General features: G+C 45.6%; 1 protein-coding gene across 6 annotated transcripts in view; it reads right to left on the bottom strand.

The window, feature by feature from the left end:
• The window catches only part of SLC35A5 (solute carrier family 35 member A5), a 142,875-nt gene that overhangs the window by 51,756 nt on the left and 75,959 nt on the right, over positions 1 to 15,160 (bottom strand). For all 6 annotated transcript variants that reach the window (XM_069204173.1, XM_069204177.1, XM_069204172.1 and 3 more), the window contains one exon: positions 12,535 to 12,602. In XM_069204173.1, coding sequence (XP_069060274.1) covers positions 12,535 to 12,602 — 68 coding nt within the window. The remainder of the gene's footprint in view (positions 1 to 12,534; positions 12,603 to 15,160) is intronic.

Here is a 15,160-nt window from a genome sequence, read left to right as displayed (position 1 = left end):
CAAAAACTGAAACCTGTAAGTGACTTACTTACCTGATAAAACTAACAATAACTTACCTCCCCCAGGAACTGTGAAAATTGCACTGTGTCCACTTTTAAAACAGCTATTTGTGTTTTATATGAAAAGTATATATGCTACTGTAATTATTCAAAGTTCCTAAAGTACTTACCTGCAATACCTTTCAAAGGAGATATTACATGTAGAATTTGAACCTGTGGTTCTTAAAATAAACTAAGAAAATATATTTTTCTATAACAAAACCTATTGGCTGGATTTGTCTCTGAGTGTGTGTTCCTCATTTATTGCCTGTGTGTATGTACAACAAATGCTTAACACTACTCCTTTGATAAGCCTACTGCTCGACCACACTACCACAAAATAGAGCATTAGTATTATCTCTTTTTGCCACTATCTTACCTCTAAGGGGAACCCTTGGACTCTGTGCATACTATTCCTTACTTTGAAATAGTGCATACAGAGCCAACTTCCTACATTGGTGGATCAGCGGTGGGGTACAAGACTTTGCATTTGCTGGACTACTCAGCCAATACCTGATCACACGACAAATTCCAAAAATTGTCATTAGAAATTGATTTTTGCAATTTGAGCTATTTTTCTAAATTCTTAAAAGACCTGCTAGGGCCTTGTGTTAGATCCTGTTTAGCATTTCTTTTAGAGTTTAAAAGTTTGGTAAAAGTTTGAATTAGATTCTAGAACTAGTTTTAGATTCTTAAAAAGTATTCCAACTTTTAGAAGCATAATGTCTAGTGCAGAGATGAATGTGGTGGAACTCAACACCACACCTTACCTCCATCTTAAGATGAGGGAGCTAAGGTCACTCTGTAAACTAAAGAAAATAGTAATGGGCCCCAGACCTTCCAAACTACAGCTCCAGGAGCTTTTGGCAGAGTTTGAAAGAGCCAACCCCTCTGAGGATGGCAACACAGAGGATGATGATAGTGACTTGGAGGGTGATTCCCCCCTACCAGTCCTATCTAGGGAAGACAGGGCCTCTCAAGCCCTGACTCCAAGCATAATAGTCAGAGATGCTGGCTCCCTCACAGGAGGGACCAACCTCTCTGAAATCACTGAGGATAACTCCAGTGAAGAGGACATCCAGTTAGCCAGGATGGCCAAAATATTGGCTTTGGAAAGACAGATCCTAGCCATAGAAAGGGAAAGACAAGAGATGGGCCTAGGACCCATCAATGGTGGCAGCAACATAAATAGGGTCAGAGATTCTCCTGACATGTTGAAAATCCCTAAAGGGATTGTAACTAAATATGAAGATGGTGATGACATCACCAAATGGTTCACAGCTTTTGAGAGGGCTTGTGTAACCAGAAAAGTGAACAAATCTCACTGGGGTGCTCTCCTTTGGGAAATATTCACAGGAAAGTGTAGGGATAGACTCCTCACACTCTGGAAAAGATGCAGAATCTTATGACCTCATGAAGGGTACCCTGATTGAGGGCTTTGGATTCTCCACTGAGGAGTATAGGATTAGATTCAGGGGGGCTCAAAAATCCTCGAGCCAGACCTGGGTTGACTTTGTAGACTACTCAGTAAAAACACTAGATGGTTGGATTCAAGGCAGTGGTGTAAGTAATTATGATGGGCTGTACAATTTATTTGTGAAAGAACACCTATTAAGTAATTGTTTCAATGATAAACTGCATCAGCATCTGGTAGACCTAGGACCAATTTCTCCCCAAGAATTGGGAAAGAAGGCGGACCATTGGGTCAAGACTAGGGTGTCCAAAACTTCCACAGGGGGTGACCAAAAGAAAGGGGTCACAAAACCTCCCCCAGGGGAAGGGTGGTGAGACAGCCAAAAATAGTAAAGAGTCTTCTACAGGCCCCCAAAAACCTGCACAGGAGGGTGGGCTCAGAGCCTCTTCACAAAACAATCCTGGGTACAAGGGTAAAAACTTTGATCCCAAAAAGGCCTGGTGTCGTAGCTGTAGTCAGTCTGGACACCAAACTGGAGACAAGGCCTGTCCCAAGAAAGATACCACCTCTAACTCCACTCCAGCTAAAACTGGAATGGCCAGTCTCCAAGTGGGATCAACAGTGTGCCCAGAGCAAATCAGGTGTCACACTGAAGCTACATTAGTCTCTGAGGGTGGGGTGGATTTAGCCACACTGGCCCCCTAACATGCAAAAATACAGGCAGCAGCTCTTAATTAATGGGACAAGTGTAGAGGGCCTGAGGGATACAGGTGCCAGTGTCACTATGGTGACAGAGAAACTGGTTTCCCCTGGCCAATACCTGACTGGACAAACTTATCCAGTCACCAATGCTGACAATCAAACTAAAGTACATCCCATGGCAATGGTAACTTTAGAGTGGGGAGGGGTCAATGGCCTGAAACAGGTGGTGTCTCCTCAAATATCCCAGTAGACTGTTTGCTTGGAAATGACCTGGAGTCCTCAGCATGGGCTGAGGTAGAACTGAAAACCCATGCAGCCATGCTGGGTATCCCTGAACTGGTGTGTGTCAAGACAAGGGCACAGTGCAAGGAACAGGGTGAAAAAGTAGAGCTGGAGTCTGGAAGAAAGGCCCAGCCTACCAAGAGAAAAGGAAAGTCAGCTGGGAAACCAGCTGCAACACAACAAGAAAAAGAGAGCCTCTCTTCTCAGGAAGAAGTTCTGCCCTCTGAGGGAACTGAGCCTATGGAGCTGGAACCTTATCAGGTTGAGCTCTTGGGCCCAGGGGGACCCTCAAGGGAAGAGTTGTGTAAGGGACAAGAAACCTGTCCCTCTCTTGAAGGCCTTAGGCAGCAAGCTGCTGAAGAGTCCAAAGGCAAGAAAAATGGAACACATAGGGTCTATTGGGAATATGGACTCCTGTACACTGAGGCAAGAGATCCCAAACCTGGTGCCACTAGGAGAGTGGTAGTGCCTCAGGGGTTCAGAGAGTTTATTCTGACCTTAGCCCATGATATTCCCCTTGCTGGGCATTTGGGACAAACCAAGACGTGGGAGAGGTTAGTCAACCACTTCTACTGGCCCAACATGTCCCAGAAGGTTAAGGAGTTTTGCACCTCCTGTCCCACCTGTCAAGCCAGTGGTAAGACAGGTGGACATCCAAAGGCCCCCCCTCATTCCACTTCCAGTGGTGGGGGTCCCCTATGAAAGAGTGGGTGTGGACATAGTGGGTCCACTGGAACCTCCCACAGCCTCAGGAAATATGTACATCCTAGTAGTAGTGGATCATGCTACTAGGTATCCTGAAGCTATTCCCCTTAGGTCGACTACTGCCCCTGCAGTAGCCAAGGCCCTCATTGGTATCTTTACCAGAGTGGGCTTCCCTAAGGAGGTGGTGGCTGACAGAGGTACCAACTTCATGTCAGCATACCTAAAACACATGTGGAATGTGTGGAGTGACTTATAAATTCACTACACCCTATCATCCACAAACTAATGGCCTTGTTGAGAGATTCAACAAGACATTAAAGGGCATGATCATGGGGCTCCCAGAAAAACTCAAAAGGAGATGGGATGTCCTCTTGCCATGTCTGCTTTTCGCTTACAGAGAGGTGCCTCAGAAGGGAGTAGGGTTCTCACCCTTTGAACTTCTGTTTGGCCACCCTGTAAGGGGACCACTATCTCTTGTGAAAGAAGGCTGGGAGAGACCTCTTCATGAGCCTAAACAAGACATAGTGGACTATGTACTTGGCCTTCGCTCAAGGATGGCAGAGTACATGGAAAAGGCAAGCAAAAACCTTGAGGCCAGCCAACAGCTCCAGAAGTGTTGGTATGACCAAAAGGCTGCACTGGTTGAATTTCAACCAGGGCAGAAAGTCTGGGTTTTGGAGCCTGTGGCTCCCAGGGCACTTCAGGACAAATGGAGTGGCCCTTACCCAGTGCTAGAGAGGAAGAGTCAGGTCACCTACCTGGTAGACCTGGGCACAAGCAGGAGCCCCAAGAGGGTGATCCATGTGAACCGCCTTAAGCTCTTCCATGACAGGGCTGATGTAAATCTGTTAATGGTAACAGATGAGGATCAGGAAGCTGAGAGTGAGCCTCTCCCTGATCTTCTGTCATCAGACCCTAATGATGGCTCAGTAGATAGAGTGATCTATTCAGACACCCTCTCTGGCCAACAGCAAGCTGACTGTAGGAAGGTCCTGCAACAGTTTGCTGAGCTCTTTTCCCTAACCCCTGGTCAGACACACCTGTGTACCCATGATGTGGACACAGGAGACAGCATGCCTGTCAAAAACAAAATATTCAGACAGTCTGATCAAGTTAAGGAAAGCATCAAGGTGGAAGTCCACAAGATGCTGGAATTGGGAGTAATTGAGTACTCTGACAGCCCCTGGGCTAGCCCAGTGGTCTTAGTCCCCAAACCTCACACCAAAGATGGAAAGAGAGAGATGAGGTTTTGTGTGGACTACAGAGGACTTAACTCTGTCACCAAGACAGATGCCCATCCCATTCCTAGGGCTGATGAGCTGATTGATAAATTAGGGGCTGCCAAATTCTTAAGTACCTTTGACTTAACAGCAGGGTACTGGCAAATCAAAATGGCCCCTGGAGCAAAAGAAAAGACAGCATTCTCCACACCTGATGGGCATTATCAGTTCACTGTTATGCCCTTTGGTTTAAAGAATGCCCCTGCCACCTTCCAAAGGTTGGTGAATCAAGTCCTTGCTGGCTTGGAGTCCTTCAGTGCAGCTTATCTTGACGATATTGCTGTCTTTAGCTCCAACTGGCAGGATCACCTGGTCCACCTGAAGAAGGTTTTGAAGGCTCTGCAATCTGCAGGCCTCTCTATCAAGGCATCCAAATGCCAGATAGGGCAGGGAACTGTGGTTTACTTGGGACACCTTGTAGGTGGAGGCCAAGTTCAGCCACTCCAGCCTAAGATCCAGACTATTCTGGACTGGGCAGCTCCAAAAACCCAGACTGAAGTCAGGGCATTCCTTGGCTTGACTGGGTACTATAGGAGGTTTGTGAAGGGATATGGATCCATTGTGACAGCCCTCACAGAACTCACCTCCAAGACAATGCCCAAGAAAGTAAACTGGACTGTAGAATGCCAACAGGCCTTTGACACCCTGAAACAAGCTATGTGCACAGCACCAGTTCCAAAAGCTCCAGATTACTCCAAACAGTTCATTGTGCAGACAGATGCCTCTGAACATGGGATAGGGGCAGTTTTGTCCCAAACAAATGATGATGGCCTTGACCAGCCTGTTGCTTTCATTAGCAGGAGGTTACTCCCCAGGGAGCAGCGTTGGAGTGCCATTGAGAGGGAGGCCTTTGCTGTGGTTTGGTCCCTGAAGAAGCTGAGACCATACCTCTTTGGTACTCACTTCCTAGTTCAGACTGACCACAGACCTCTCAGATGGCTGATGCAAATGGAAGGTGAAAATCCAAAACTGTTGAGGTGGTCCATCTCCCTACAGGGAATGGACTTTATAGTGGAACACAGACCTGGGATTGCCCATGCCACTGCAGATGGCCTTTCCAGGTTCTTCCACTTAGAAAATGAAGACTCTCTTGGGAAAGGTTAGTCTCATCCTCTTTCGTTTGGGGGGGGGGGGAATGCCTCCTTGGCATGGTTACCCCCTGACTTTTTGCCTTTGCTGATGCTATGTTTTGAATTGAAAGTGTGCTGAGGCCTGCTAACCAGGCCCCAGCACCAGTGTTCTTTCTCTAACCTGTACTTTTGATTCCACAATTGGCACACCCTGGCATCCAGGTAAGTCCCTTGTAACTGGTACCCCTGGTACCAAGGGCCCTGATGCCAGGGAAGGTCTCTAAGGGCTGCAGCATATCTTATGCCACCCTGGGGACCCCTCACTCAGCACAGACACACTGCTTACCGCTTGTGTGTGCTGGTGAGAACAAAACGAGTAAGTCGACATGGCACTCCCCTCAGGGTGCCATGCCAACCTCACACTGCCTATGCAGTATAGATAAGTCACCCCTCTAGTAGGCCTTACAGCCCTAAGGCAGGGTGCACTATACCATAGGTGAGGGCACCAGTGCATGAGCACTGTGCCCCTACAGTGTCTAAGCCAAACCTTAGACATTGTAAGTACAGGGTAGCCATAAGAGTATATGGTCTGTGAGTCTGTCAAACACGGACTCCACAGCACCATAATGGCTACACTGAAAACTGGGAAGTTTGGTATCAAACTTCTCAGCACAATAAATGCACACGGATGCCAGTGTACATTTTATTGTAAAATACACCCCAGAGGGCACCTTAGAGGTGCCCCCTGAAACCTTAACCGACTATCTGTGTAGGCTCACTGGTTCCAGCAGCCTGCCACAACCGAGACATGTTGCTGGCCCCATGGGGAGAGTGACTTTGTCACTCTGAGGCCAGTAACAAAGCCTGCACTGGGTGGAGATGCTAACACCTCCCCCAGGCAGGAGCTGTAACACCTGGCGGTGAGCCTCAATGGCTCACCCCTTTGTTCCAGCACCGCAGGACACTCCAGCTAGTGGAGTTGCCCGCCCCCTCCGGCCACAGCCCCCACTTTTGGCGGCAAGGCCGGAGAAAATAATGAGAACAACAAGGAGGAGTCACTGGCCAGTCAGGACAGCCCCTAAGGTGTCCTGAGCTGAAGTGACTAACTTTTAGAAATCCTCCATCTTGCAGATGGAGGATTCCCCAATAGGATTAGGGATGTGACCCCCTCCCCTTGGGAGGAGGCACAAAGAGGGTGTACCCACCCTCAGGGCTAGTAGCCATTGGCTACTAACCCCCCAGACCTAAACACGCCCTTAAATTTAGTATTTAAGGGCTCCCCTGAACCTAAGAATTTAGATTCCTGAAACTACAAGAAGAAGAAGACTGCTGAGCTGAAAAACCCCTGCAGAGGAAGAACAGAAGACACCAACTGCTTTGGCCCCAGTCCTACCGGCCTGTCTCCTGCCTTCCAAAAAACCCTGCTCCAGCGACGCTTTCCAAGGGACCAGCGACCTCTGAATCCTCTGAGGACTGCCCTGCTTCAAGAAAGACAAGAAACTCCAGAGGACAGCGGCACTGCTCCAAAAGAACTGCAGTTTTGTTTCAAGGAGCAGACTTAAAGACCCCTGCAACTCCCCGCAAGAAGCGTGAGACTTGCAACACTGCACCCGGCGACCCCGACTCTACTGGATGGAGAACCAACACCTCAGGGAGGACCCTCCGGCGACTCCGAGACCGTGAGTAACCAAAGTTGTCCCCCCTGAGCCCCCACAGCGACGCCTGCAGAGGGAATCCCGAGGCTCCCCCTGACCGCGACTGCCTGAACTCCATTTCCCGACGGCTGGAAAAGACCCTGCACCCGCAGCCCCCAGCACCTAAAGGAACGGAACTCCTGTGCAGGAGTGACCCCCAGGAGGCCCTCTCCCTTGCCCAGGTGGTGGCTACCCAGAGGAGCCCCCCCCCTTGCCTGCCTGCACCGCTGAAGAGATCCCTTGGTCTCTCATTGAAAACCCGACGTGTGTTTGCACACTGCACCCGGCCGCCCCCGCGCTGCTGAGGGTGTACTTTTTGTGCTGACTTGTGTCCCCCCCGGTGCCCTACAAAACCCCCCTGGTCTGCCCTCCGAAGACGCGGGTACTTACCTGCTGGCAGACTGGAACCGGGGCACCCCCTTCTCTCCATTGAAGCCTATGTGTTTTGGGCACCTCTTTGACCTCTGCACCTGACCGGCCCTGAGCTGCTGGTGTGGTAACTTTGGGGTTGCTCTGAACCCCCAACGGTGGGCTACCTTGGACCAAAAACTGAAACCTGTAAGTGACTTACTAACCTGATAAAACTAACAATAACTTACCTTCCCCAGGAACTGTGAAAATTGCACTGTGTCCACTTTTAAAACAGCTATTTGTGTTTTATATGAAAAGTATATATGCTACTGTAATTATTCAAAGTTCCTAAAGTACTTACCTGCAATACCTTTCAAAGGAGATATTACATGTAGAATTTGAACCTGTGGTTCTTAAAATAAACTAAGAAAATATATTTTTCTATAACAAAACCTATTGGCTGGATTTGTCTCTGAGTGTGTGTTCCTCATTTATTGCCTGTGTGTATGTACAACAAATGCTTAACACTACTCCTTTGATAAGCCTACTGCTCGACCAAACTACCACAAAATAGAGCATTAGTATTATCTCTTTTTGCCACTATCTTACCTCTAAGGGGAACCCTTGGACTCTGTGCATACTATTCCTTACTTTGAAATAGTGCATACAGAGCCAACTTCCTACACTAGAGAACACTTGCATCTACCCAAGATGGAGGGCGGCCTAGCAGTTTCAAATATGAAGCTATATTATCTTGCATCTCAGCTACAGCACGTGGCTCACTGGCATGCTGAAAGCGAGAACTGGGAGAAGACTCTTAACAGATGGAACACGAACCACAACACTACCATAACTATATCAATATGGTGGACGAGATTCATCTAAGGTTTCATATCTTAGTAAACATAGAGCATCACTATGGGAATGGGTGGTGAAAGTGGTACTGGGAAGGGCCACCATCTGCCAGGGAATTTAACTTCTGGGACCTAACTGCCTTGCAACACCTGACTGCCACTGTCAATGTCACCCCATGGCGTGAAGGGAACTGTGAGACCTTGGGCGATTTATACCCCAATGTGATGTTTATTAGTTATGAAGCAGCACAGGAAACATTTACAGGGGAAGGAGGTCACTTAACTCATCCTATTATAACTGACATGGCTCGTGAACTGTCGCCCATGTACCCGGTGCCCCCCCCCCATCACATATGTTCAGGGCTTTACTGGAAATAGGAGGGACACAACACCTGATCTCTCACCTAAACAGGACACATGTTGATGGACAAACCTAAATCACAATTTCCATCCGGGACTGCATGGGCAGAGCAATTAGGGGCACCTACTGCGGACAAACACTGGCAGTGAGTATGTGAATTGGTACGCATGGTATCCTCCAATGCATGGTTTAAACTTGTGCATTTTAACTAACTCCACCGTACATACATTGCTCTAGTGCTCCTACACAGAATAGACTATTGGGAGAGGTGGTTGTCACCGCTGCCCAGAACAACATCAGGGGTGTGAAATTAAATAAAATATCTACTTGTCCATGGGACAGGTTGATTCTTAAATCTACTTGTCCTGTAAAAAAAATAATCTTCTTGTCCCTTTAGTGCCATGTGTCTTGCAGCAACAAATTATAGCAGAAATCTCATGTGTAAGAGCTCCAATAGCCTCTCGGATTATGACGAGTCTAATACTAGAATAGGGCTTGAATACTAGCAATTAAAAGCCCTACTATAGAAATTTCCTTATTTTGCCACCTTTCTGCATATCTACATACTGAGACGGGAGGAAGCAGTAAGCAATAGTTCCAGGGCTGCAATGCCTTTGAGTATGCAAACCTACTAACTTGCAGGTTTCAAGGTTTTTCACCAGCTCTTCTCTAATCTTTTCCCATACGGAGAAAGGTTGGAAATTTACTCTTGACAAGAGCAGAAGTAGAAGTTCTTCCAGGGGTGGGAAAAAGTTTTGGGAGGAAAAGTGAACTTGTAAATTCTCAATAGATTTTCGCATGAGCTAATCTACACATGCATATGCATATGCACTTCTGCTGCTATTTTCTAGGAGTACGATTAACCTGGTCCACTTCTGAAAATTCTTGTCAATTCATGAAAGTCATTAATTCAAAGACAATACCATGGGTGCACTTCTGTGACTTTCTTCAAGAATTGGGTCCCTAATTAGATCTGGCATTAACCAAGAAATGTTGTTTTTATTAAACTTTTATTTCTCTATCAGCATATTGGCACACAAAGTAATTCTGTTCAGTGCCAGGAACTTCAGTGGTGTAACAAAACTAGAGCTGCCCCTCTGCAAAGAGCATGGAGGGGGTTCTCCCTCCGGACTCACTCAAGCCAGGTGCTGTGCTGAGGAGACCCCTGGAGCCCAGCCACCCTCTCCCCGCACCGCAGGGGGCCTTTATTATGCCACTGTTGGCATGGTGTGCTTTTTGAGACCGAAAAACTTTTTTTTTTTTCTTCTTTTTGACAGTGTTTGTTACAATGGTGAGGGCCTCGCAGCTCCCATAACAATAAAGTGTTACAAAAGCCATGTCAAAACATGACACAAGTTGACGAAACCAAAAGACTCACAACAAATGTCGGATCAGTTGGCTTTGCCAGTGTTTGTTTATTTTCATGTTTCCCATAATCTTGTTGAAAATAGTTACATTGATTTTCCACTATGAATATTTTTTGTAAATACTAGCATGCATCAACACATTTTACTCAATCATGCTTCAAATAAATAGTATCTAAAATTTCCACAGTAGCAAAACGTTTTTCTTCCCCTACTTGCATTTTTTTTCTGAACATGTTATTTTGAAAGCAAATAATTCTCACTCTTGCTTGCAAGTTTCTGCAAATATTTGCATCTAATCCGAGAGCATTCTGGGAGCATTATACTTAGCCTCATATTGTTAAACTGTTCGAACGTGAACACTTTTTTTTTTTTTTTTAACTGAAATCAGTAGGCAGTGCAACCTTCAAACGTTTACTTAGAGCACTCATCCTAATTCTAAAGTCTTTTCATTAATAAACCATAAATACAAGTTCGAACATTAATATGGACACACATTATCTCAACTGCAGACAGTTTCCTTCCCTGTAAACTGGCAGCCAAAGGGTTTATGCTGCAGGGGGCCCGGCCCACTTGTCCAAAGGACGACAAAAAGATGAAAACTTGTTGCCCTTGACCCCAAACAATATGTCCTGGGCGTTGGGCTATAGGAATTCCACATCCCTGAACATGCTTCTTTGCTACACTTGACATGGTGTTGCCCACTAGTTGCAACGTTCTGGAGCACAGTGCTGCTGCATCTGTCAGGAAACAGTGGTATTAATGTACCACAAGAACCACTACTATGCTTACTAGGGGATATTAGGCCATGCAAGGGTAGGTAGGTGATACACAAATTTATTCACTTAACACGGTTATTAGCAAAGTGAAGAGTAGCCATTGCATGGCTAGGACAAATGGGGCCCAGTGTAGATGGATGGAAAAGAGATGTGTTGGAATGGATGGTAGCAGAAAAGGTCTGACTTCGAAGGTGTAGGCGAGGCTAGATAGGCTACAATAGCTAGAATGCGTGAGAAACCCAAGAGCCAATGGTGTGATGCAGAGGCCTAACCATGAACTGTACTTTTATTATCGCAGAAAAATGGTGGGAACTCTGACTTCTACAAGATGTTTCAGTTGAATGTTAATATCTGTGAGCTATCTTCTTTGGACTGCTCAGATGACGGATGCTTTCCTGTTCCCATGAAGACACCGCAAGCCGATTGGAAGAGTTGACTGAAGATGGAAATAACGTGTTCCAAATGCTGATAGGATATTTTATATAAAAGTGTATGTTCCAAGTAGAGAGAGTTTCACTCTTTGGGACACTCTTTGCAGACCCTTTCCAGGCCCTCTGCAGAGCCCTCTGTAGATTCTTCTAAGATATCATTCTAAGAGATCGTTTCATTTTTCCTGACTGAATCTATGCTGCTCTGAGATTCTAATGAGTTTCTTTATGAGAAGGTCTGCCATGATTACTATGAGATTTGATGCTAAATGCTTCATGATTTCACCTCTCGATTTAGAGCGCTTTATGGGTTCTAATGCTTTTCTCTCATTTCCCCCATCTTAGAATAGTGATTATTCCTTTATGGAATGGGCTTAAAGGCTATTGCTCATTTATGATGGCCTTGATTGAATCTGCTAATAAAAACTTTAAGTACTTGAGACTTTAAAAAACTTTGAAACTCACACCAAGTCTCATCATTGACTTCCAAAAGATTGAAACTGCGATTACTAGCTGATTTGACTTGCAGCTCCTGATTAATTCTCCCTTATGTCCAAGGTCTGTCAGCCTGGCCCAGTAACAAGTGAGAACTGCCGATTTGATGAGTTGGCAAGATTACGCCGCCAACCCAATATTTATTTCAAGGTCCCCACTCCACCAGATCTAGATTATCCTTTTACCATGATGACAGGTCAGCAAAAAGCTGACTTTGCAGCTGCGAAGAAGCAATTTTAGTACAGATGCTAATGTAAGGCTTCTGGACACACATATGAACCACAACTAATGAAACTTATCTAATAATTCTATTTATTTTTCAGTTGCTTAAAATACTGCAGCACCACTTATCTAATCACATCTATGTGCAATTCTAATGAACTGGAAGCTCTAAACAGGATCAAAGAGGGTCTACAGGTAAAGAAAGGATATCTCTAGTGCACTATAATAGGCTAGTCATCTTCAACAGCTCTGTAAAGTCATTTGTTATATGTTGCTATTCTAAAACACTTGCTTCCTGGCCTCAATGGTCAAGTTAGAGTCCCTGCTGAACAGTCTTACCCAAACTCTTGTGACCTGATGCATTAACATACTTACAGTCGTTTATGGATTCAAGTGCTGACAAATTTCTTTTAACAAAACCTGAAGCTAGTATCCGTGACATAATGGAAAATTACTGTGTAACACGAAAAGTCCTTTATGAGGCATTGCACTTACTTGAGCACTATTCTGAAGAGAATTGCTGTAGTTATAATAACGAAGTTTGAGAACAATACAGCCAGAGCCTGTATTAAAAAAAGGTCAATTAAAAAGTTAGAGCCAGGCTGGATATGTATATTTTCAACAACAACATTTGACTTAGTTACATCTGGAACCATGGATTGTAATTACAGGATAATATACTCACCTTTTCACCCCATAAGGATGTCTTCCAATGCCAAACCTTTGCCTCCTTATAGCAGCAATTAAAACACGACCTTCCAGTTTAAGTATGAGCAAAGAGAGAAACCGTGAGATTAACCAGTCACAGCCCAATATGGACAACTAAGGTAATTTGGGGAATTCAAAAATGGTTCTATTTGAGTTGTGAGAGTATGGTGTAAACAGCAATGAAACAGTGTAGTATCTAAGGGTTCTAAAGGTACTGCTTATGCTTACTTTTCCTTCTCTTGTCAGTTCCCAATTCTTTTGAGACCGATTACCAAGCGGAGAACGATGGGATGACAGCAAGAACTTCATACAGAGACAACTTTATAAAATGACAGTTCAAATTAATAATTTTATAATCCATTGTGAGCTCAAAAGATCCTTAAGTTATGATGTACAAAGTTGCTCATTTGTGGAGGTAACAGGTACTGCTTCACACATTGCAAGGACAGCATTGTTTTGAGACCACCAGCAAGGAATCCCGAGCTCATCAGTTAGACAGCCAAATCTACAGGAAATTGGTCTTGGGACATTTCTTTAACAAGCTACCCCTTAAAAAAGATCCACCCACTCAAGCAATGATTCAGAGGTCACCAGGTTGGGTTACATGTGTTGCTGTTTTTTTTTTTTTTTAACCCCTTTACGAAATGTACTGTACATTGATTAAAAATGATACTTAAGAATGGTAAATACTGCAAGGTAAAAGCATAAGAACAGTATTGGACAATGAAAAATTGAGGAAGAGACAGGATAAAAAACAAACATGACATTTAGCATATATGAGTTACATAATATAAAATGCAAACGCAGGAACAATACAGCAGTTTTTCAGGTTCCTTGAAGTGTATGCTTCAAAGCCCATTTGAAGAATGGAAGTTAGGCGACTGCTTAGGGAGACCATTCTATGAACATGGTACAGTTTTAACAAAGAACAAATAAGAATGTCAAGGAGGCACATGGAATCATATTAGCACAGTGAGGACATTAAAATATGCACAGCAGAGGCTTCACAATGGGATATGAGGAGAAATGAACTTGGAAAGTTACGAAGCACAGTTCCTAGTAGAGATCTGAAGACAAGTGGCAGGAGCATACATTGAAGCCTGTGCTTTGGCAGATAGCCATCCTGCCATGTGTCTTCAGAGAGAGTACAGCACAAGCCTAACAGTCTATGATAAGAGTTCGCTTTACTTTTGAGAAGGGTGTTTAGTAATGATTTTGAAGTGTCACAAAGGAGGAATGGGTCAATCTTTCTAACATTTAGTAATTGTAATCTGGCAGGCAGCTGCTCCATTACAGATGAGGTAACCTGATCAGACAGTTAGGGACAAAGGACACTAAAAGGAAAGGTAAATGTTACCCAGTAGACATCTGTCCGTAGCATGCAGTGCCGTTGATTGACATGCTTTGAATACTCCTGCCATCTGGTGTTGGGTTTGGAGTGTTACAAGTTGTTTTCCTTCGAAGAAGCATTTCAGAGTCACAGGCTCGAGTGACTCCTCCTTCTCGTTGATACTGCGCTTGGGCATAGAGTCCTTTGTTAGATTGTTTTCATGCAGGTGGGTGAGAGAGACTATAGAGGAAGTGATGTCCCTGGGAAGGTATCTACATATGCATAAATATAAGGTAAATCGAACAGCCCCAGGTATCTGGGGAGGAGGGAGGGCGCATGCAAGTCTACAGAACTACATGCCACAAACAGATGTCTACTGGGTAAGTAACATCTTCCATTTGTTGGCATCTGTGGCTGTAGATAAACATGCTCTGCATAGAGTGCAAAGCAGTCCCTCCAGGAAAGCGGTGGCTAGCTTGAGGGAGTTACAGTTGTCTGAAAGTGTTCTTAGTACATTCTGCCTACATCGGCTTGCTGACATGCTTGTATATCTACCCAATTATGCTTTGCGAATGTATGTGGTGTGGACCAAGCAGCTGCTTTGCAAATGTCAACTAAAGGAATGGTTGGGTAGGTCGCTTCTCCACCGCTGCAGCTCCGCCTGCTCTGCTCGCTCCAGCCCCGTTTTTCTGCTCTGCTTGCTCGCTCCAGCCCTGTTTTTCTGCTTTGCTTGCCCACTCCAGCCCCGTTTTTCTGCTCTGCTAGCCCGCTCTAGTCCAGTTTTCTCTTCCCGTCGCTGCCTCCCGTGCAGCCCCGCCCCCCTGCTCCCATTCGCTGTCCCTCCCTCCCGCCTGACCCCTCCTCCCCTCTTATGGCGGCCGCTGCGCGGCGGAGACAGCGACCCTTGACCCTTGGGTAGGTCGCTTCCCCACCGCTGCAGCTCCGCTCGCTCCAGCCCTGTTTTTCTGCTCTGCTTGCCGGCTCCAGCCCCGTTTTTCTGCTCTGCTTGCCCGCTCCAGCCCCGTTTTTCTGCTCTGCTTGCTCGCTCCAGCCCCGTTTTTCTGCTCGCTCGCTCCAGCCCCG

The sequence above is a fragment of the Pleurodeles waltl genome, chromosome 8 (genome assembly GCF_031143425.1).
Source record: "Pleurodeles waltl isolate 20211129_DDA chromosome 8, aPleWal1.hap1.20221129, whole genome shotgun sequence".
In the NCBI taxonomy this organism is placed as follows: domain Eukaryota; kingdom Metazoa; phylum Chordata; class Amphibia; order Caudata; family Salamandridae; genus Pleurodeles; species Pleurodeles waltl.
This window is presented reverse-complemented; position numbering and strand designations above follow the sequence as displayed.